The sequence below is a fragment of the Opisthorchis viverrini genome (genome assembly GCF_000715545.1).
Source record: "Opisthorchis viverrini unplaced genomic scaffold opera_v5_508, whole genome shotgun sequence".
Lineage (NCBI taxonomy): Eukaryota > Metazoa > Platyhelminthes > Trematoda > Opisthorchiida > Opisthorchiidae > Opisthorchis > Opisthorchis viverrini.
In genome coordinates, this window is record NW_008752172.1 from 187,153 (window position 1) to 211,494 (window position 24,342).

At 41.7% G+C, this 24,342-nt stretch overlaps 1 protein-coding gene across 1 annotated transcript; it reads right to left on the bottom strand.

Annotated features, from left to right (window-relative positions):
• Window positions 1–1,852: 1,852 nt before the first annotated feature.
• T265_11507 (hypothetical protein) lies at window positions 1,853–21,975 on the bottom strand (the record flags this gene model as incomplete). Its single annotated transcript, XM_009178179.1, has 8 exons — window positions 1,853–2,299; window positions 7,753–7,885; window positions 13,723–13,882; window positions 16,525–16,856; window positions 17,092–17,213; window positions 17,257–17,370; window positions 19,282–19,599; window positions 21,886–21,975. 8 exons carry the CDS (start codon window positions 21,973–21,975, stop codon window positions 2,033–2,035), a joined length of 1,536 nt encoding a protein of 511 aa, XP_009176443.1.
• Between the last annotated feature and the right edge of the window lie 2,367 nt (window positions 21,976–24,342).

Sequence of the window (24,342 nt, forward strand, 5' to 3'; positions counted from 1 at the left end):
TATATATATATATATATATATACGCCACTGATGCGAAGACACACCAGAAAGATATCAATCGGAAAGCTAACTGATCTGTCTTGGATTCATACCTTACGCGGTACCACTTAATTTAGCGAGCCCGTTCATCAACGCTTCGTTGTGCTTAGGATACTCTTCCGTCAAATATTCCTAATTCCTGACCTAAGTTTTATTGCCGTTCGGCCGATATGACCTAAAGCAGTTCAACCGATATGTTTGTACTGCCATGTCCTGAATTTCATCCTCTTGGTTGTCCCACTTTCATGCGCGTGCGCTGTCTACACCAAGTTCAGAAAGAAGACCTTTTAGTGTCATCCCACTTTTATGTGAGAAGCAGTGGTGCGACTAGCTCTTTTTCTGTTGAGTTGATTGCTCCTGTTTTTGATGTTATAATTTATTCGTATGAAGCTTCGTTTGTGTTCAGCTCAAATACGCGTATCATATGATTTGACCGATAAATATTATCATGGCATTTTGCCATTTTTATCGCTGGTGGACAAGAAGTCTTTTGTAGTTTTTCAAAGTTCCAACCTGAAGCAGTTATTGTGCCGAATAAGTAATGCTTCTGGACAGGAATATGGCCTATATAAAACAAATCTTGCAGTGCATAAATTGCCCGCCGCAGTGAACTGATGGAAGAGCAAAAGAATGCTCTCATTTCTTGAGTCACTTTTTGAAACAATATTTGCTTCACAAGTAACATTGTTTAGATTACAAAACCGCATTGTTTGGCTTCATTTAAGTTTTACTGAGTTCGGTTTTCTTTACCAAGCCACGGACAAAACACGCATGCTTGAAAATGCATGCCACTTTTGCTTTCAGGACAATGAAAATATGTAGTTCATTAGCTTGAGCACGTGTGTTTTTGTCTCCTGTTTATGAAAAATTATCTGCACACGATTTTCGAGACGAATGCCTGCGGGCGACTCAAAAGCTTCAACGAAATCTTCTTTATCTGAGTAATAGAAATAGAAGTCCGCAATACCTACCACAGGGCTTCAATTTGGGCTTATTAGCTAAGTTGTTTTTCGATGAAAGGGTATCGCATTTTATCAGGAGTGTTCGTAATCTTAATCAGAATATAAAAACGAAAATTTCATCCTGGTGGAAAACCAATTCGGCACTGTTTCGAAGAATTGGAGCGTATATTATGAGGAGATTATGAGTTTGTTGGACTCTTGGTACCTGTTGAGTTCTGTGCTTAGTTAAACTAAATTCAAATAATTAATTTAGTTAGTTTAGTTAGTCGAATATAATCAAATTAAAATTAAAATTTTTCAATCAGTGAGAATTCTCTCCAACAGACCAATTTCCTATTCAAAGTTTACGGGATTTTCTTAAGTAAGTGGTACCCCGTAATTTTGTTAAAGGTGAAATGGCGTCTCCAGACAACCCCAAATTTCACTAACGAATAACAGTCCTAGTTCGAGAAATGACTGTTTGCGAGAAAACAACGACATCAGTATTGATACAAAGACATTTCAAAATGTAGAATGAATTCGCGCAATGCCGTGTCTTTTCCCGAAACGTGATCGAGTGTAGTCTGTCTTCCACGATATATGTTCAGAAATGGGCAACCGGTGGTTACTTGGTGTTTGGCTTGCTTCAAAATTTTCGAAAACAACTTGCAGTGAAAACGATAATCGGACCCTGAAAGTTATTGAGCCCCATAAAGCGATTGTACGCAATAGGCACTAGATCATAAATATAGTTCATGACGATAGAAGTTGGAGTGGTTTTCTGGGTTATTGCCGTTGAGAAGCATCAGGTTCTACGCCCAAACGAATGTCTTTTAGAATTCGTGTAAACTCCGGCAGAAGCAACTTATGCCGTAAATTTATATTCTTGAAAATCTCAAATCCTTTTACGATAAAATATGTTGCTTTTGAAATGTATTCCAAAGTGTAGAGATATATGGATGACCTTTTGCCCAGTAATGACTCAAACAAGGTATAATCTAGATGATCAGTCCTCTAGGAAATGCTGCTTGGAGGAATGATTGAAAAGCCGGTTAATTTGCGCTTTCGTCTGATTCAAATTCTTCATCGACTTCCAATGTTTGAACTGAACTAAACGACCTACGCCCCCCTGTGTGAAGTCCATTCTCCGCTGAACTCTGAGTGTATGGAATGCCGGGTAGCACCTCCTCTTCGTCAGTTATGAATGTGCTTGCCTCTGACTCGCCGTCTTTTCCTTCTTTGGTTTGGTTGGTTGGGTTTCCCGATGTTTGAATTGCACTGATATCCTCCGATTCGACCTTGGTCATCTCTTCATTCCCCTAGTGGGGATAAACGCATTTAAAAATGATGAGTTTTAAGATAAGGGCTAACAAAACAACGTGGTGCAAAAGAACGTGAAAACGATTCTATTTTATACAACACCAATCTAAACAGACGGCGACAAAATTTTAAATGATATCAATTTGATATCAGTCCATGTTTTTATCATTGAGATGAGAAGTATGTTGCTTCCATGTTAGCACTCTATACACCTTCAGGATCGAACTGTTCATAAAGTTATCAAGGGGCATCAGAGATGACTGAAAACTAGTACCAATTTAGTACTTGCTGAACAGAGTGAACTCGGTGGCACGCATGCTACACGCGTTGTCCAAAATTCACCCTAACTGGGAAGTGAAACTGGGCTGTCAGGTCACCATGAGGGCAGAAGCAACAAAATTGCTGTAAAAATGACACAAGAACACAGAATAAACTTCAAGGAGATTGTGACAGCTGTGCTTTATACACTCCAGAACAGATGAAGCAGTCACTGCTCACAGAGCAAAGCCTTAACTTTGGTTTTAAAAACCATTCGTAGCCAACGTTGATTTCTCGTGGAAGTTCATCGACCCCGCTATACTGATGACCCACGTTCTGACTTAAGTCAAACTCCCAATCACGTACCTCCATTCATTTAATATTGTTTTCCAAAAGCATCATACTTATTGCCCTCAGATGTTGTCGCTTTGTTTTAAAGTTTGATTTCAATATGTCGCGTGTGCACTACAGACATAACTCCACCAGGAGCAACTAATGAGCCCCAGTCCGTCATCGAAGCTTGCATTCTCCAATGTTCTGATATGATTCTTTAACTTTCTGGAAGGGGCTAAGGCCTTCAATCTAATTAGCTTCCGGTTAGCCCATTTTTCGCAAACAGAAAAAAAATAAGTTAACGGACGGTGGAGTAAAGGCTGCCCGACCGATGATTACATGTTTGTGCCTCAGAATAATTTCTGACGAGCGTCTTCAAATGCCACCTCACAGCAGCAAATAGGAGTGAGATATGCGAGTCAAAAGGTATGTAAACAAAACATTTACATATAAGAATAAGGGATCAAAGTCTTGTACTACAGTTTAAGTTACCTGTCCCACGAATTTTACAGAAGTCATCTCCTCGCAGTACTTATTCCTGAGTCAACGTCAATCAGCCGATAATTCCCACATTTGTTTGACTACTCATGAGTAGAGTGACTTAAGGTGTTTATTATTATACCGCTTTCTTTCCCTCGTTCCCAGAGTTTTATTCCCGCGTGAAGGCTGTGTACGCTATAGCTAATAATGATAAAATTCTGTGGCCTTTCCGTCTTCGCTTGCAATTTCGTGCCAGTTCTACCTATTTATGATTGGCGGAAATCGTGTCACCCTATGGTCGAACTCGGATGGCAGATGGGTGTTCTATGCATGACACAAACTCGACTTCCTCGTAAGCCCTGTTCGTTGTATTAGGCTTGTATTGCGTCTTTTTTGATAATGCATATTTCGATTTCGTTTTAGACGATCGTAAGCATACAACTCGATTTGAGACGTAAGAGTTCGTCACGTTGTCAGCCACAGTTGGCATTCTTATTTATTCGTAAAAATCTCCCAAACATACTGGCTGTCTTCTGTGCCATTATCTCTATATACGGCCTATCCACACTGTTTGTCTGCCCGTGTCCAAAAGCCTGTTGCCTCACTGTCCCTTTTTCTGCGTCTATTGATTGTGCTATTGCTGGTTAACCAGTTACTAATACAATGTCTAGCGTCCTCATCCGTCTGTTCCCAATGGCCACTGAATACGGACTGCGAATCGTTCGATAACTCCGATCATCCTGTAAGATCCTTAGCCGCCCCGGATCCTACACGGACTGTGGTGATATGTCAGCTGACAATTGGTTTCTTCTTCCTCTATAGTGTTGACAAGCTGGCGGAAATTGGGACTGTGTTTGTAGCGTATTTGAGTGTAGATGCAGAACCCTCATTCATATTGCATAGCTGCGGTGCACACATGTGAGCGGGAAAAGACGAGTATTCTGCCACTTGGCGCCACCTGATAAGTTCGTCCGTTGTGTGCGAGAACAATGAATTCCTTAGAATTCCGTTGTAATTGATCTCACTCGAACTTGTCGAATAAAAACTAACAGCCTCAATGTAAGGCTCACAGTTGGATATGTTTCATCGGAGTCGAAGCTACGTTTCTTCTAACAATTTAGCTATGGGACAACGCAGTTCAACTTGGTATCGGATTTGGGCGATGTAGCCAATCATCATAAACGCATATATTGTAATTGCCGTCTCTATTGTTTTTGGATATTCGTTCTACCAGAGGAGCGAGGGACTTAAACTTTCCCACCGATTTGGTTGTCAGAAGATGTTGTTAGATTCACATAACTTTACAGGCTCGCATTTCGGTTACGGTCTTAAAAGGAGTAAGAAACAGTGGGCAATGAGTGTGGCAGATTAAATGAGGAAGATTTCGAACATTGACTTTAAATTCACTAGTAAAGATCTCATAAAGTTTTCGAGAAATACACTTATTTGAAAATCAATTTGGTTTTTCACGAGAGACTCAACTGAATCTCCCGTTTATGATGGTAAACAAACAAATTGATTTGCAAATGAGTGTATTTCTCGAAAACAGTGCAATTTGGGTTCAAGTAGAACATGAGGTTGATGGAAACTCGGGGACTGCGCCTACCTGATGAGCCCCAAGAACAGCGAAACTGGTCGTGGGGTGTCGAAGAGTTTTCAGCAACCTTGTGAGTAGTTTCCTTCATGTCTCATAAAGTTCTTGCCGGGACCAACGTCGTCAAGCAAGATGGGCTAAATTGCGAACCAGTTAATCGTCCATTTTATTAAGACAACGATATGTGCTGTCTTGAAGTCCGAAAGAGCATGTACGATACGTTTCTAATAGGGCCCAGATACTTTGACTTCAGTGCGTTATGATGATGCTCATTTCATTAAGGCCAATCACGGTGACCATGTGTCTTCAAGTCATGAACAGAGTAACTTGGCAAGAATGAACTCACACACTCACATTACTCTTTCAGTAAGGCTGAGTTAAATTATCTAGTAACTTGGCACCCTGATCACACCTTTCAAAATAATCATGAAAAAAAGAATCACAGTTTGCCCGCATGCGCAGACTGTGCAAGTACATTATAGCGCTAAAACGATGGACTCACCTCCGCCATTCTGTATGGGTTTCAAGATGAAGTTATTAGTATGCAGGCTCAAACATCTCGGTACCTATGTAGTATAACTAGCCGGTATTTCCTGGTGAAGTAGATTGTAGCCCTAACTTGCATCTATTAGTTAAGCAATCAATAATGCCTTTGCATAATTTGATGCTCCTTCCCGGGAGCATGCTAAATAGTATGTCAGACCTTGTAAACCCTCTACATTTAACTTGATAGTTTCACCGTAAACTATAGTTCCGTATTTATTAACCGAAAGGATAGGCTACTCCACCCCTTTTCATGGATGTCACTAAAGTTGAGCTACGTATTCTTTTCACTTCCATCTTTATTAAATGCGCATTCATCCGTCAATCTACACCTCTAATTCGCCCATTTGGCAATTTAAACCATTTAAAGTTGAATATCTGGACCATAAGCTGCAATGTCAAAGTTAAATCCCTTCTTGGTTGTCTTCATTCTTCAATCTTGAAACCTCATACACATCCCGGAATGGAGATAAGGATGAACCACATGGCATAAATTAGGTAAACCAGATAATTCATACACATATCACGTCAGACCATGCATGCATGATGGTCCCAGTTACTTGCAGATTTATGACCATTATATTTTATTAACTCACGATAGCATAACCAACTTGATGCACATCTGACGACATAACTAGATCGAAGCAATCCACTATGTGAATGACCTTACCATCGGTTTTTACGCAAGCCTGACTTTGAACCCTCTGGATTTGATGTGAGAGCTCAAAGGTAGACAGCCGCCTGGAGTCACTATGACATAGCGCAGATAGGTGAAAATTGTCGAGAACAGGATGACTGGACTCGATGCAGACCTAGATACACCCGGTTAGCCGCCAACACCAACCGCATAACTCAGAACTACTCAGGCATCAACAGAAAAGCCAGATAATGACTCAACTATTGGTTTTGAATACGTCTCATCTGATAAGATCAGGTCAACTCAGAAAGATGCAGTAGATGTTTGAATTAGAAGGACACAATAGGCTACAAGATTTCTAACACTCATTTAGTCTGCTAAGCTGCCATGATAAGGCCACACACTTCAACCAACGTCACATTCAATGATCCCATGCAGCCAGGGAATGTAGCCCTGAGCGGATCAAAAAGTGAACAAAAGATCATGACAGAGGCAAGTGTTCCACCTAACCGACCATTTATCCACATTTTAGGCTTGTTGGCTTGATGTGGAAAACACTGGCAATATTTCATTTCCGAAATGGTTGCCGTGACTACGGGAATTTACTCTACAATGGCAACAACGAAATTCTTCTGTTTATTCAGGCGTGGTTCATTTCTGCGTGCATTACTGACAGTCGTGTTTCTCGTAGTAAGGCGGTATCAACAGAACAAACGTGAAAATGTACCCTTTGATCATTGTTTATTTGGATTCTCTGCTTATGCATTTATCTCCTCCATAAAGGATCAGCTAGGACATCGGTTAATGTAGATGGAAACACATGGAGTTAGGTTTGTACTGCGGTGGTGGACTCAAAGGACTGTTGATGGTAGTAAAACTCGTGTATACTGTAAATACCAACAAATTTGTACAGTTGTTTTTGGAAATGATCTACAGCGATAACTTTAACTTTCACACTACCGACCTTCCAGTTAGTAGTGACAGCGTACCCACCAACAAACAACCCACCCACAACCAACAAACAAAAACTCTAAGCATTCTGCCAAAGAACAGACGTGCCTCCCGTCCCGGGGAGCATCACCCGAGATACCACTGAACACATGTGCAACAGTGTGATTTTAGTTGATGAGGTATAAATGACATGTCACCCTGTCTAGGTGTGAATTAATCAGCCGAACGATTTAGTCTCTAAATATTATCCAGGGAATTGAGATTTCAGATTGCTTTGGACATTCGTAAGATGCACTTGCTGATGATTTCCAAAAGGGATGGAACAGCTCTATTTTCTTCTTAGCTTAGATTAACTCAAATTAACTTGGATTAACTTCATATGTTGGATAAAATCTATACTCAAGTAGGTTAACCTTTAGCCGATAAAAACGATGACTCATTTAGGTGAGAGCTCAGCCATTTGCACAGAATGTCGGAAGAATAAAGATAAACACATCAAAGCCACTGAGAACCAGGATGGTGCTGATCCTGACGATGGTTTTGATGTTGAGCATGATGGTGAAGGCAGGGAGACTATATCACCGATATGAGGGAGCGAATTTACTTAGAGATTTTACAATCGACCTGATTTCCGAAGTGGTTTCCACAAACCCCACCTGGATCTCCTGTAATTTGGATGAATGTAATTTTTTGTGGGCACGCCAAGCGTGTTGGATGATGACTGCTGAGTGTTCCTCCTTCTCCGAAACAGGAATCTGTGCAGTTCTCGATATGCTCTGTTCCGGCACACTGAAAAGGCAACAAAAAACTGAAACATTTAAAATCTTTCCGCTGACAGATACACGGATGCAGATAAAATAGGCGCATTTAGATTGGAGATACCTTCCTATTAAGCAGTGACCTCCAGAATGAGGTTTTCATGAATACTGTATCGGTATGAGAGCACATGGCGGCTGAGCAGGCGTGTCCAGCAGGATTCAAGTTTTCCCAGCTCATTTCGGGTACACTAAAATGAAACTAAGTGTTGGAACTAGAGTGCTTCAAGATTATGCAACTATGTTTATCAGACACAAACACATGTTGTCCTGACCTGGTGAGATACGTGAATGATCATGAATAGTTCAATGGGGATGGTTCAATGATGGTAGTATACAGTCCCATAAGTTTTTGTGGGCTTCCACTTGTCCTGGTTTCAGCGTATTCACGCATGTGAACTGGAAAATAGTTCGCTCTCTTAACTTTGACTCTCGGACGATTAGAATAGTCTCATTCCAAGATATCAGGACTTGTTTTTTGAATCGTAAACGCGGACTGTTAAGGAAATAATTCAAAAGTTACGTTTCTCCACAGCAACCGAAACTCAGTCAGGTAGGAGGTGGTTCCATTGGGCAGCATACATCAGATCATGGCAGCCGGTAACCAACGGTAACAAAATGTTTCCAGTATTCAAGATTACCGACCAGCTACTGCATTGTTCTCTCAGAAAACTTGTTACACATTTGCTCCAGTTACATTGTACACCCCTAACCCTTGTTAATAAACACAAATTTTCAAGAATAAATACCAGAATTCATCATCATCATCAAAGACAGCAACATCCGTGTCCGCACTGATGCTTCACTGCCGTACAACCATAAGGTTCGTCTATATATAGAATGCGTCAGGGAAGAGACCTAGTGCTGGTCTAAGTCAAGTATTCTGAGGTACCTACACCTCCAATCGCTCAGTCAATGTGCAAAGAAACTCACAGCACGAACGCCGCTAACATCGATTAGCCACCGTTTCTTGCAACGTCTCCAGCCAAGCAAAGACGGGGTCACGGGGACCTCATCCTGGAAGTCACACAACACAAACAACACCTGAACTCTTCGTGATCTCTTTCACACCTTTCTGCCAAGTCATGTGCTCTCCACCTGGTGGTTTGTGCCATCTTGAAGGAGGCACGGGGAACAACACTCATCTCGGTAGACGGTGTTTCGGAATGCGTAGCACATGACCGAGCCATCGTAGTCGATGATGCTGGATATTTTCTCAGACTGAGATACCCGCCGCACAACCAGATACCCGTTTTCTAATAACCTCGTTACTAACACGACGCCATCCATAACCAACCACGCTTCTGAGGCGTAGGTGGTCAAAAACCTGAAGATACCTCACGTCATTTGTCCTCATTTGGTGTGCCTACTCATTTCGGTGTGCGATTCTACTGAAATCAAAGACTTTCACTTCGACTGGTCCCCAGGCTGTTTAATAGATGCTATTATTTCGACTCATATATTTTGACCTAACCGGTTTCGTGTTCAGAGAGTATAAAGGATTAAAAAGCGGTTATCTATCAGCAGGCTGAATCTTTACCAGTAAAACAATTTTTGTTTGAACAGCTTTCCTACTTTCGCGGTGCGAGTACTCTGAATAGTTCTTATAAAAGGGAAGAAACGGTGAGCACATGTTTAGCTTCTGTCAAAGCTCATCAGTAATGCATAGCTCTGCTGGCAATCTAACCAATTTCACAAGAAAGGAGAAGGTTATCCAAATTTTGAGTACTGTTGGTACCACTGGACTTCCAGAGTCAAGCGGAAGTGACCCACTCCTTTTTTGTCGGACACACCGAAAGATTTGGCTGTCAAATGAAGTCAATGGCGTTCGCATTCTCTGAATATACGTTAAGTGTAGATACATCGAATGATTCTGATAGGTTAGCTCAGAGCCCTCCCACTTTTCCATTTTTCTGTTTTCCGTTATAAGAGTCCACTCAAACAAACTAACTTAGACTTACGCGATGAAGTAACAGTGATCTTCACTAGTGCTGCTGTAGTTGATGATGATGATGACGATGATGGATTTGGTGCCGACGATGACGACGATCAGCCCCTATCGAATGGTACCGCTACGCTAGTGTGGCAGTACATATGACATCAATACCAGAATACAAGTGAGCCACTATCAATATTGTTACGGACTGAAGACGCACAATTCTATGCGGTCTCCGTGAACGGGCAGGATATGCTCTTCGTGAAGTCCACCCACTTTTTATACCTCGCGTTCTCCGGGGACTGACCAGCCACTCGCTTGAGTAATACAGTAAGCAAAATGACTCGATCCACAACGAATGATGTGAAAACTCAATAACAAGCGGTGCGTTATTTTAAACCTCTAGGAAAAAAACATTTATACAGGTCTGTCGCTTTTATCGTAACTAACATTCTTATTCCTATGAGAAATGGGCCCCCAAATTCTGCACCGTCTGTCGCTTTATCGTAACTAACATTCTTATTCCTATGAGAAATGGGCCCCCAAATTCTGCACCCCTAAAATTTGGCACCTCTTCATACTCTGTACGTTTCACTTAGTGGTTCCATAAAATTAATTCTTGCTCATCTTATTTACCACCTCCTTGAACACTTCAAACGTGTAGCTCATTGTTTTGTCAACTACTTACAATCGCAATGACCTGGCGACCTCCCGATCTTAGCAAACGTCAAAAAAGTTAAAATTTGGACTATCATGTTACACTACATATCGCTTTTTCGCAAACGTTTGGCTATCCAAAAACCCTTCTGACAAAACACCACAGTAAATCCATAAGAAGATACCAATGCGTCATTCTTGGAATGGGGCTTCCATTTGACCAATTTTGTACTTCGATGACAGGCGTCGTTTCCAAAAACTCTCGCAGCAAGGGCATTCCTTCGTTCCTCGGATACCTTATCGAAGCTCACAAGATAAACGTTTGTGAACCTTCTGAGACAGTTTTCCTCTAGCCTTGAGCAACCTAGCAGTATTTCATTCTTCGTGCTTCCTCGGGCGGCGTGGCAGTTAGGCAGCGAAAGGGTGTTACAGCTGAACGGAATGGCACATGAAACAATTTAGTTCTGAAGGCCAAAGTTCAGACGCAGAATGCTCTAATTGTAAGTAACAGTTAGCACTGTTCACTAATGCAATGTAGTATAGTCCTTAGTATCACCATTATAAAGTTAATCCGAAGTTGGCCCATAGTTACCGTATTTTGTTTTCTGATAACTGTTTTGAACACGCTTCTACTCTTCGCTCTACTATCCTGGCAGGGCTGTTCTGATATGCAAGAAAAGCATGGCGTCATTGCTACACCAGCCCAGTTTGCACAGATTGTCCATTTTATCAACCTCACATATGTCTGTGGTGTACAGAAACTAGCAAACTAACAAACAGGAACTACCATACCAATGGGGAAATTTGCGGCCCATTAAGAAGCAATCATTTAAGTAAGGTTTGACCATTTGTATCCGAATTGGCCAAGAATTTTACCCACCAGTACGCTGTGCAAAGTCTGTGAACGATTGTGACTATTCACCAGAGTCTTATTCTGAATAAATTTCGACACCCGTCGAAAGCCAATCATCGCGTGCATGGGTCAGCGGTCACGTGGTATCTGGACAAGGGGGCTTGGAATCTGAATACTAAACCATCATACCTCAGTTTGTTCAGTTGATGTGACGATAAGAACAAAACGCTTGATGCATTGCTTTTGCGGGACCAAAAACTCCTGCTATATAGGATTTTCAAGCGCGTATTTGAATCTGTTTGCTGAATGAGCCGCAAGTAAAACGATGCTTTAGTTACGAACGCCAGAACTTTGGTTATCAAGTTCTAGGGTACATCTAGCCACATCAATAAAGGCGAAATCTCTTTGCAAACATGTGGCTCCTTCACAGAGAAGCAAATCACCCATTTTTGGAATATTCAGCTTTCTCGCTGGATCAATATTCATCCACCGCGTGTCTTGACGGCACTTTGAATAAAAAACACCAGTGACACTGAAGTTTGGCTTAAAAACTAAAAACCGATGAAAAACCTTTAATTTTGCAGAACTTTTGTAGATAATACGCATTATTTCCGCACAATATTGCTTGCATTTGACTCGACATAACGAGCACAGCTCGAAAATCCAAGGAATAAAATAAAAGTACTGTGTGGGTCCCCTATGATAGGAGCCACGGGTTGGGTCCACATGTATTTGCGAACATCGGCAAACTCCAGTTGTTTCACTTCCAAAAGGATATGAACTAGAAGATAGTCATCTTGCAAGCAGGGTGTGCAAAGGTTTTTGCTAGCCGTAGCTACTAGGAGCATGTCCACTATTAGACACCTTTTCTTCCGGATATCCATTTCAGTTGCTCTTCTCCCATATTTGTACTTTGGAAGGTTCAAACCGTAACAGTGATTTTTTGCGGGATTCTAACACAAACGTTCAGCTGAGACAACGCCCTTACTCTATCAGTTGCAGTTCAGTGAACACCAAGAAGAATCCACTCCAATATGCTTTTCAGAGCCAATTTACAAAGTCATTAGGACGCTTCTAGGGAATGTATAGCATAAGACATAAAATAAATCAACACAGTAGACTTCAGTTAGGTTATCAGTCTTCACTCCGTTAACATTATCCACAATGACTTATCGTATCGTGAACTCTAAGATAGCAAAGGCCTAAATTACAGACAGCTTAGTTACTGACGAAACCAACAGCCGGAATATTCGGAAATAAATTTGGAGATAGAATTTTCTTCGAATGAAAGAACTAATGAGTAGAAGCTCCAAGACGAACACTAGCTGCAACTCGATGGATTGCTGCACATATTCAGTTGCATCGGCGCTTGTGTGAAATCTGTTGGCTTTGGGGTGTTTCGCTGCCCAATTGTTTTCGAAACTAGCGCGTACCAGACCTTTTCTCAGAGCCAGGATTTGCGCATGATGAATGTAAGCAAAGTTTTCTTCCTCAGTTTTCTATCAGTATGGTTTGTCTGACTATCCGAAATAAAAACTTTCCAAAAATTTGTGTTCTCATGGCTGCGTGACATTAGTTCACTAGATTTTAATGATGATATCGCTGAGTAAATTGTTTGCCAGTCTTTCATTGACGGAGACACTGCAGCCAAAAGAAGCAGTCCATGTGAGTTAAGGTTAATTAACTTTCAAAATTGTCGCGGGATTTACGGGAGTAGGATGCTAAGCCGCGGATAAGTTCTGCTCTGAAGACCCATGGATAAACCGTAACACTAGGATTTCAATCACGTACTGGGTACAGGTGTCTTGTACCCAGAGAATTTAGGGCTTTGTCTGGATCTGTTCCTCGCAGTCTCGTTCCGCTGTGAATATTTAACAAACCTATTTTTAGGCTTGTCTCTGATAAATTATTCGATAGGCTAACGTCTACTTTGAGAGAAATCGCATAAACGGAATATCGTCAGACATTTCCTGAAAATCTATTCCCGGCAGACAAAGTAAATATTGTCGGTTTTCAGAGCATTCAATCTTGGCAGAGGGCTGTCAAAGCCTTTAGTGGGAAGACTTCTGAAGTGCTTATAAATTTTAGCAACTGGCACATAGTACAATTTACAAGTCATCTTCCTACTGGACAATCTAAAAGCATTGTCGTTTGCTGTATCCCCATGCCCATGGTGCGGAACAGAGGGCTTTATTCACGAATGGAAATACAAACAACCGAATAAGGCAGATAAAATACCACAAACTACGTTCAAATACTCAACCACGAATCGCCCCTTTTGACATCCTAGACTTTTATATGGTTTGACGTCGAACGCCCCGAACAAATACATACCAGTTTGCAGAAACTTGGAAAAGGGACTTACGGCGAGCTATCGAAGTTTCCGACCGGAGTAGCAGCATCCCCGTTCACACGCGATCCAGGAGTTTCAAACTTACGCTGAATAGACTCAGGTTGTGCGACCATGTCTTCATTCACTTTCGTCGCAAAGAGTGCTTTTTTTTTCTTCGGGGCATTGTCTGTGACTAAACGAGATATCAAGTTAAAGGATCTATTGCGCGAAACCGGTTTTTATTGGTGAAATACGATAATTTCATTCTTGCAAACAGAGCTGGGGTTGTAGGACAGTACACAAAAAACTGAGGGCTAGAGAGACGGTTGAATGACATGCCAACTTGATAGCACTGGAAACGTAAGCATACAGCCGCTAACTCGCTCAACTAATTACTGAATTGCTCCAGTTTCTCTTGATCGGTTTAAAGGAAGACTAAGGCATTGTTTTGCTGACTGTCAGACTGCCTGATGGGTAAGTCGTCAAATGACTATCTTGTAAAAATGGCGAATTGGGTAAACAAATGAAACAAGCACCATGAACAACTCACGTGTTGTTTCAATCATCTTGGCGACCAAATCAGGATCCCCAGGGGAGGGGGGAGTAGGCTGTCAAGTATATGTGAGTTAAGGGTTAATTCAAAAGGAACATACCGGCCGATCCATCTGACTCAGGTGGCGTAACTCTAAAAATTCAAAAGTAGCTGTTTAGCTTTTTCACCACTTGGAGGTGTGTGTGAGCGAAAAATTCGATGAAAAACCTCATCATTTTCTGGCTGCCATTTTTGGACTCGCAATCCACGTACATTGATGCATTTACCGTAGTTGAATGCTTGTGGTCTGAACTCAAACGTCAGAGTCAAAAAGCACCCTAAACTATCTTCAAACCACACTGATCTCATTTTGATCTGATCTGATCTGAACTGATTTGTTTTTACAGGAGACAAGCTACTACCAGCAAACGAGTATACGATGCGAGTATACGATGCGAAAGCGACCAGCAGTTTTGAGGCTGCTGAGGCAAGCCTTCAACGTGAGTTGTTTGCCCAGCATTCACAGATGAACTCCAGCCTCCTGGAGCCGCATTAGTGTTCCCTTCTACAAACCCTTACGTTGGGCTACATGCAGTTGAAATTTCGTTCCTTGTCGTCAACACAAGATAGTCTGGGGAGCCGATCTGGAACTTACAAAATGTTTGGAGTTTATCGTTTGTTTTACGAACGTTGTTTAAAAAAGTATTTAGATCACCCACTTTAGCTTGCGAGTGGTGCCGAATATCGGTGGTATCTGTGGTGAGCAAGCTATCCCTGCGACCTGTATTCTGGATGTGTGGTATCTAAGGTTTCTCTAGGGAGTGTAGCACAACGGATCTTTAACAGACTGACGTCAAAGATTATTGTTTACCGACACAAGTCTTCTGAGGTGAAGCGATGTACATGTTAGAACTTGCCAGTCGAGTAATCCTTTAACTTCAGATGAACAGCATTATGCATATGGCAGAGGCAGCGTGTACACTTCGCAAATCGTTCAGGTCCGCATTGGTGGACGAAACCTTCACAACTCGCACCTTTCCCAAGTATCTATTATTTGGCAGGAATCGGGCAAAAGATCCTATTCTGGGGCCACCTGCTAACCGATTACGGTGTACGGATATCCTCTCGCAGTATATCAAGGGACCACCGGTTGTAGAGTGCCCTCCCTACCTAACGACCATCGCTGAAACCATTTTTACTCTATTGGGACCATGTAACTGTGCACCGTAGTAGCATGTTCTCCCACAAATTTTGGAAAACTTTAGTAAGCGGTCGTGCTTCTTTTATCTTCAGATGTGAAAGTAAGTGGATCTAAATGTCCTGTTCAATTACGAATTTGAAGTTCGGCCTAATGCCATATCTGATTTCGGTTAATTCAGGCTTCGAGGTACCAGCTTCCGTTCACCCGTAGCGGTCGCACAGTCTCCAACGGCAACAATGAATAACGGAATTTCATCGATCGGACATTTAATTATTAGTAGTTACAACCGTGATAAGCTAATGAATCACAATTCACTTTGATACGCATACATTTGGCACTCATAAGTGCAAAAATCAAACTCCAGCTACTTGGCCACTCTCAAGACTGTGAAAAATTCTCTTCTAAGTTTAAACGAGTGCACAATTCTGCTTGCTGCACAATCGGCCCGACAATTCTGGTAGCCCTTGAAAGAAGAGAAGAGTGGTCCACTCTAGAATTCCAGTTGTTTCAATCTTCAAACTCAAGCATTACTCGGATGGTTCATGAGAATTTATTGTAGGTCAGCACCTACATGTGCTTAGCCAGAAACTGGATTAAAACTCTCAAAACTTTATCATTCTGAACACGAGTTTAAAAAGTTGCTACTTTTGGTCGTTGGCTTATTCGCTGAGCTGGGCAATTTGATTGCAAACGTTTCATTACCAATCGAGGTGACATCATCAGTGCGTTATTGGGGAGCGTAGTGGTGCGTAGCGGTGGGTTAGTGGTTGGCACAGCCACAAGGTCGATCTTTCAGTCTGAAATCAAAAAGTGATGTCTCCACAAGCGCTCACTACTGAAGAATTTTGAACACTATCACTGTCAACTTCAATGTCCGGAACGGTTACATCCTAGGCCCGTATGTCCCTATTCCACCACCTGGACAATCCATTTGACTAGGAAGCAACTGTAAAAAAACTAGAAGTAAATACAACAGAGTAGTGATTTTAGGTCCATTGTTTTAACTTATAAAGTTCTAGGACTCCATGAGATTCTAGGCTTCTATGTTTGTATCTATATTCAAAGCAAATCCAGCCTAAAAGACATCAGACGCTTTTCATACCTTGTTCAATATCATCATTCGGAAAGTCATCATTGCGTAGAATTTGTTGCACTCTAATGAGCAAATGTTGATTCTTGGATACCAACTCCTGCTTCTCATCATTCAGCCCTTTGATAACTCGTCCCATGGTAGATATGCGAGTAAGTAAATCGCGCCTTTCCGAATCATCCACCGTTTTGCGTGACTTGCTTTGTCGTTCAGTAGTAAGCTGACGCAGATTTTCGGATAACGTGATGTTTTCTTTTTGAAGTCGACGGACCTCTGCAATAGTTGCTTCAAGCTGAATTTGTAGCTCATCGATTCGTGTGAACTTCATATCTGTAACCAGCCGACTGATTTGAAATTAAATATGAAACAAAGTATAGCCGGTTTATCCTATCAAAGCGATACTGCCAATATAAGTGGGTTCCTCTTTGAACAGTACATCCAAGGGATGAAACTGTATTCTACAGAAATTTTGAACAATATGAAATTCAGTAAGATATGCAAAATATATATTACAGGTCCTTCAGTAGCGCTGCTTTCAAAATAACCATCTCAGAGTATAACCAGATCTGATCAACTTACTTGTATTCACTCTCCTTTTCTTGTAACCGCTGTTCCAAACGATAGATACGCTGATGCAACAATCGGAAGGTTCGCATTGTTTGTGGCCTGTTATCACCAAGAGTCTGTAAAAGTTTGGCATTCTAGTTGGGCAAATGAGCAGCTGAATATTTCTGATTATCTTACTTCGGCCGGGTCATTTAGCTGAGCCAGTTCTTTTTCCTTCTTTGCTAGCGAATCATTCAGCTGGCGGCAGCGAGCGGTCAGCGCTTGGTTTTCCGCATTCTGATAGGCTATCTTCTGTTCAAAGAGTTAGGAGGGGTTGTCAGTAATGGAGAAATGGATATCGGGACAATGAATAGATGTTTTGAACTTTTAGTTCAAAAACAGACCGTGTTCTAAAAGTGCAGAAGCTCCAGTCGCCTGAAGTTTATGCACCCATGAATAGAAAAACAAGGGTGAAACGGAGTGCCTGAAGTAGTTGAATTTCCGGTCCACTGTTCAACTATTCTAACAAGCTTATGCCTTACTTTGAGGCAGTCAAACTGTGGGACACAAAGTTCAGACCTCAAAACCATCGGATAGGTATTGTTTCATAGCGGAAATTAGCAGTCAGTAACCCTAACCGTTGCATTTCCTTCAAAGTTTGTAAACAACACATTGGCTCACGAACAGCAGCGGAATACCTATTAGATCAACTTCTTTCTTTTCTCAAGAAGACGTAAACAGCTTCGTCAATATTGGTCAACATCCATGGACAAAAAATGTCCAGTTTGTCCAGATTTTAGTATGCAATGCAGGGGAACTTCACAAAGGCGTTGATTGAGGAAGGACGCAGATCGGATCCGCCACTATCTGTGTTATGATTTTGAGTCTAAATCATATGTGCTGGAACTCATTCCACTTTTGACTTCAAATAAGCTTCCATGACCGCCTGGTATTGAACAGAACCGTCTTGGTGCTGGACAAATTTATCTACCAATACCCGTGACATCAGTATCATGTTCGCACTGTTCCGTGTGGAAAATGTTTGAGTGTCTTTGAGATGACAAACTTATTGATCGCGGGAGGGGGATTCAGAATTGACATGAGCAGCTTAGTTAGACTTGCTTAAATATCCCCATGGTTTGAAAAAGAACACAGTGACGAACAATAATGTTTTCGGGATCTCGTCATCAGGTCAGTACGTATCTAGTGGTTAAAATAGGAGCTGAAAATGAACTACGCTGCGAAGAGTGGTTAGTAAAGAGCAAAACTTGGAGACGCGAGCGATTGGTTGTCTGCGCCCCCCCATGTCGCATCTAGTTGGATACTGTGAGAGAGTCGAGAGGGCTGTTGAGTGACTTGGCCGGGTGATTCATGTCACACGACCAAGGCAGACTCAGCGTTCGTAAGAATGATTTGAGGTGTTATTATTGTGGCCAACCCTAGATTTTTAGTTCTATGAGCTCTTTCTATCTATAATAAATCTGCCTTCGTCCATGCTCTGGAGTTTTTTAGACGAGTTGTCATACAATGCAAAGCGAACATGGCAGTTGGCCCGAGCGACTGAAAGCAGCGGTAGTATGTTGAAGTCATTACAGACGTTTGGGCACAAACATGCTACAGAAACGTTTAAAAACTAGTGAATTAGATTATAAAGTTCTTCTTATCCAGTAACCAGCACCTATTGTACTCAGCGTGCTCTCCTCTATGGAATAAAGCTTGTCGCGCTAGATTAGACCTGGGAATATGTGAACGCGTAAAAATACTGCTGTCATGTGACTCGAGAGGAGGTCTTCTGGAGGTGTAGTCACGATGTGTTGGACATTCTAAAATACACACTTAATGAACTATACCCGAGTGGTTCCGGACCATTAGGATGCACCGTAGAACCCTGTTCTTTCTCTAAGAATACCTTTGGTCTGTTCAAAGGAAAATAGGTGATAGGTCATTGTTTTCGTAAACTCCCCCTAGTAAATTATGTCTTTTAGAGGCACAGTCATCCTATTCAAAGGCGGCACTGAACTCCAACCATCACCATTCCCACTTTCGGCACACAATGTTCAGACAGGCCACGAATGAATTCAAATTACCTTGAAATGTAAAACCGGATATGTTCTCAAAGATATCTCTTTTCTCTGCACACTAAATGGTTGAATCTGAACTGCTTACTACGTTATCCTGAGTGTATTATGTACAATAAGTAGAAAATTACCAACCTCCACTCACTTTCTTCAAAAGGCAGATTTCCTCAGATAAATCCTCCACGGCCTTCTCCTTTACGCTGAAGGAAGCTGACTGTCTCGGGCTGCAAACTGGCTCATTGAATAATAACCTTCTTAGGTGGTTTGATGTGGACAAATAAGCAAATTGTTCCTCAGGGATGTTGCTTGGAATATTACTGAATGATTTGCCACCCTGAGTTTTTGGACGCTGTTGGATCGTGGGTTTTCCGTGTTTCCGTGTGGTTGCCGAGCGTACCGTGGATCGAGCCGAAGGTACCGTCGATCGATGAAGGTTGGGAGTTGTGACTGTTCTTCTCATCAGCTAAAAACGGTTACGTAGTCGGTTATTCCACATCATCTTAAGAACACATCACAAGTTAACGTTTTCAAAGGAGCATCTCAGACCAATTAGTTCATCTAATTCTGAATCAGCTCGTTGGGTATTTTTTATGTGCAGATTCACTTAGCTGTAACAGTGTTAAACAGGAAACTACTGATCATCTGACATATATTATTTTTAGTCTTCTCATGATTATTGGGTGTCGTAATTGCTCACCACTGCTAAACAACGGTTTGGAGGATGCAAGTCGTTCTCGTAGTTGTGGCAAAGATCATTTTGCCTATATGGGCCTTATACAGATTGAAACCACTGATTGGTCAGCATAATTAGAGCATCAGTCTCTAACTCCAGCGTAAAGAAGCAACGAAGTGGTTGCTGGATCATCTTCACTCAAGTCAAGTACAGCGCTTCGCAATCTGTGGTCAGTTTTTAGTCAAGCTATTACAACCATTCTTGGCCGCTCAATGTTTGGTGACGCACTGAATTATGAAAACAACTTGGATCGCAGAAATCTGAGGAGAGAATTGTTTGATTTGTTTTTTACTAGGAAAATAAAGCGATAGTTTAAAACTCATAGCTGTGTATTGCGTTCATTTATCGGTCTGACAGTAGTATGAAATTTTCAAAAATTACAATCTGTAATAAAATTTACTGAACTTGGGAGAAGCTGCCGTGTGTTTGACCTATTATCTGCACATACTACAGAATTTGCCTGGAAAGATGGATAGTAGCTTTCCAGAGATAGGTGTGCGAATTTGCAGCCCTTTAAACCATGCTAGAAAGTTCAAGTAGAATAGACGTCCGGCTTTTGTGAGGTGTTAACATTTATGGGGTCATTTGAAGTCTGGAAAAGCTGCTGTTCTCCCGTTAGTAAAAAAAATTACCGCGTCTGGAAAACTGCTGTTCTCCCGTTAGTAAAAAAAATTCCCGCAGTCAAACATAAATTATTTCTCCATAGCCTGCCTCATCGGCAAATAATCGATTTGGCTGCGTTCGTGAATACCGGTGAAGTATGCTGGAAAACACGATCACTTCTAGTCTCATTCGAGGCTTTTTCAGTGAAGATGGGGCACGTATTCAAATATGGGCTCCTTCAAAAAGAGACTCGTGTCACATTCTGATCCAACTACGTAGCGAAAGATTTTCTTACCTATCTCCGAAATCTTACACTAGCGGCACCTCTATAAAGTTCATGAAATTAACATTTCAGAGGAGAATAATTTTGGCAAGTGATCATAGATTCTTTGACCATGATTTTTCGAATGTGGAACGACACGAACACCAGATACATAGCATTATCCGGTATTTTAAAACTGAACAAGCCTGAAGCCCCGCATCAATCCTGGTAAGGCTATTTCTCTAGTGCAGGGATAAATTCGGATGTAGCTTACTGGGTAGGTTCCGACTGATAGGCTTTCCATTAGCGCATTATGATATTGCTGGTGGAATATTAGCACCGACAAACCTTGTCACAAGATCCATCATCTAAATCATGTATGAGTTCTGACGGTCATATAACATCTACAAGGCATGGTCCCAGTTTTTGTGGCCATTAGCACCGACAAACCTTGGCACAAGATCCATCATCTAAATCATGTAGGAGTTCTGACGGTCATATAACGTCTACAAGGCATGGTCCCAGTTTTTGTGGCCTCCCTGCATTACGGTTCACAGATCTCGGATGACTTCACCTCCCCCCACATACGAAATGACAGGAAATCGTGCATTTCATTTTTGAGGTAGACGATGGCATTCACCTACATCTTCCGGCATTTTGTATCCACCGGCAACGCTGTGTTGCTATTTTGCTGAACATTTCGTTGCAACTCTATATCAAACTCCTGCATTTCCTTGTTTACGTTCCACTTGCCGACACTTTAGACTGTCCAGTTTAGAGAAGTTGATGCCTTGCACAGATGATGGGTTCGCAGATTTCTGTTTTGGTGTCCCTCTCTTCATCCGACTTAATAAATGTACCGTGATTCGGATACACCCGTGGGTGAAAGTTTTGATCATTACCGTGTCAGTAATGGCACGACATATTCTCTTACCATTATGCAAGTGTCTCACAAAGATTTCAAAACTAAGTTTAGATAGCTGTGAATGGTTATACTATACGCTGACGTCTACCTGAGTGTGACACGGATACCAGTGAGATTAAGAAACCTAAAAAAGGGATATCTATTCATCATCTTTCGTCATCATCATCTTTCACCTACACTGGACATTGATTGCAAAGATATATCATAGCATTTTAGCAGAAATTACCGTTTTTTGCCGCAATCGGCTGCCGTACGGCAGAAATGCCTCAGCACTATGACTCCTTGCTGCATAGATTAGTGGAAAAAACGAAAACATGTTACCATTCTATGACAATAAACACTCCAGAAAACACGGTTTTCTCAATGAACGAAACATGGAAAGCATAATAACGCACTTATTGAGGTTGTTTTCCTATCATCATCACTGTCAACGGATAACATGACAAATGGCGCATGCGGATACATAAAATGCCAAATAGTGGAAAGTCCAACTAGAGACCAGGCACTTCCGTACACAGTGAAAGTGCAGAAGATGTGGAAGGTCTTTGCTACCTGAAACAGCCATGACCTTTACCTCTTAATTTGAACAGCTGTCCAAAAGTTCTATGGGACAGTGAAAGGACAGACAAAAAGATAGCTCACTAATTGACTTGTGAAGACCTTTACTGCAAACCTACTAGCTAGCCTGCTGCAACGCTAAGCCTGAAAACAGTGCAGGTGAGTAAAATGAATGAAACATCTTAATACCTCGTTAGAAGAGGAAGCAAATAATCCAGCTATATTTACTAAACCTCAGTGGGAGATAAGGCAAGGTAATCTGCATCCGGCCTCTTTAAAAGACAAAGGACAACAATCTGACATGCTTTTTGTGCAAAGTAGATGGAAGAGAAAGTGTCTCCGGATTGAGGAACATTCACAGTCAGTGGCTAACCGAATGGTCGCTCTTTATGCACAAATGATGTCATCACTGTGTGTGAGCTTTTGTAGCATTAACATGGTAGCTGTCACATTGAATTTGCATTCTGTACTCATCCTTCGAAAGCCGAATCAAAACAGGAGGAGGCAGATCGATAAAAAATAAACTGGGTCCCGTCCTGTAAGTGGATGCATCCATCACATTTTGACAAGGTTTATAACAGCGATACTGTTTCCAGCAACCAAGAATGGTTGCATCCTCTGAGAAGAAAGCTTCACCAGACCCTGCGGACCATCAGGCGTAACATCAATGTCCATGAGGCAAAGGTTCTCCTCATTAGGTCGCTGCACGCTAACCCCAGTGAATGAGAGTTGTTCTACAAGAAGCTATTGTCTGAGTCCACCAAAATGAATAGTGTTTGGAAAGCCATCCTCTCTTACCCTTTCTTTTCAGAGTCACTCGTGTTACGGTCACTGGAAACCCACTCTCACTCTCTAGCACCTGTAAGGCTGAATGCTTCCACGAATTCTGCCCACGTTAATCAATTATGCACAAAAAGCAGGTTTTCCTATATTTGACGCCATAAAAGTGAACTCGATATTAAATAATCTAGGTTATTTTGTTCTATATTTTGACGTGCGCTTTAAACATGTGAAGTGTAAGGTGCTTCTGCAAGATCAGTTGGACGCGAACTCAATCTCTGTACATTCGGAAGAGCTACCTAAGGTAGGAGACAGACGTGTTTACCTAAACATCCCTATAAGTCCTTGTGTTTAGATATGCCATTTCCATTTGGATTAGGAAGACTAGAGTACTTTTTGTGAAAATTCATCACCGATGCCGTGGGTGTGACGTCAGTTGCAGGCAAAACAAGGTTGATACTTGTGTGCTTCAAACTTGCACTAACGCCCTCATGTAAAAGTTATGCTCCATGTTCAATAAGTGACGGTTGAAAAACATTATTGAAAGCCTCAACCTTCTGGAGTCACCATCATCATCGGCAACATGACATCAGTGTTCAACACCGATGCTCCCATGTTGATACCCTCCGGAGTGTCAACACGGAATCATTACGTCAGAACGAACGCGGTAGTGTACAGTGGTAACCAATTCAAATCCAACACAGTAATCAACCCAGATAAGTTTTATTGCTTTCAAAATCTTTTTTGAAGCTAATGTTTGCGCCTGTTCCATTCCTGAAATCTTGGATATGCACATGAGAAATAATCTGTTGCTCCATCATTCGAGCAACCGGCTGAACATAGGAAGAAGACTGATCTTATGTGTTTTTCCAGTAAAAAAGTCAAACGTTGGAAAGCTAACGTGAACATTTTCTAACTGACTGTGTAGTTTGCGTTACCTCCTTAAAAGAGTCATGAGACAAAATACCCAGGACATAAATTTTTAAATTTTGTTGTGTCGGTCGCTAGCTGACGGTTTATTCCGCCTGTTGGTAGCTGATGACAGTGAGCTTGACTAATAGTCAAGAATAAAACATCGTTTGGTCCTTTGTCTTACGCTGAACTAAAGCCACTTAGTTCACTTCGCAGAAAATTGGAATAATAGGGTTATAACGGACACGCTTTGGTATCAACAGCCAGGCGTTTTGCTGGCTCAAAAGTTCCATTTCGTTTGACGTGACGAAGGCAAGAGCCTTAATGCAGAACATCTAGCGACATCGTGACACAGCCTATGTTAGCAGGGGTGCTCATCATCGGTGTAGCCTCCTCGTGATCCTTATTCCTATAAGTGACATTTTCCAGCCGC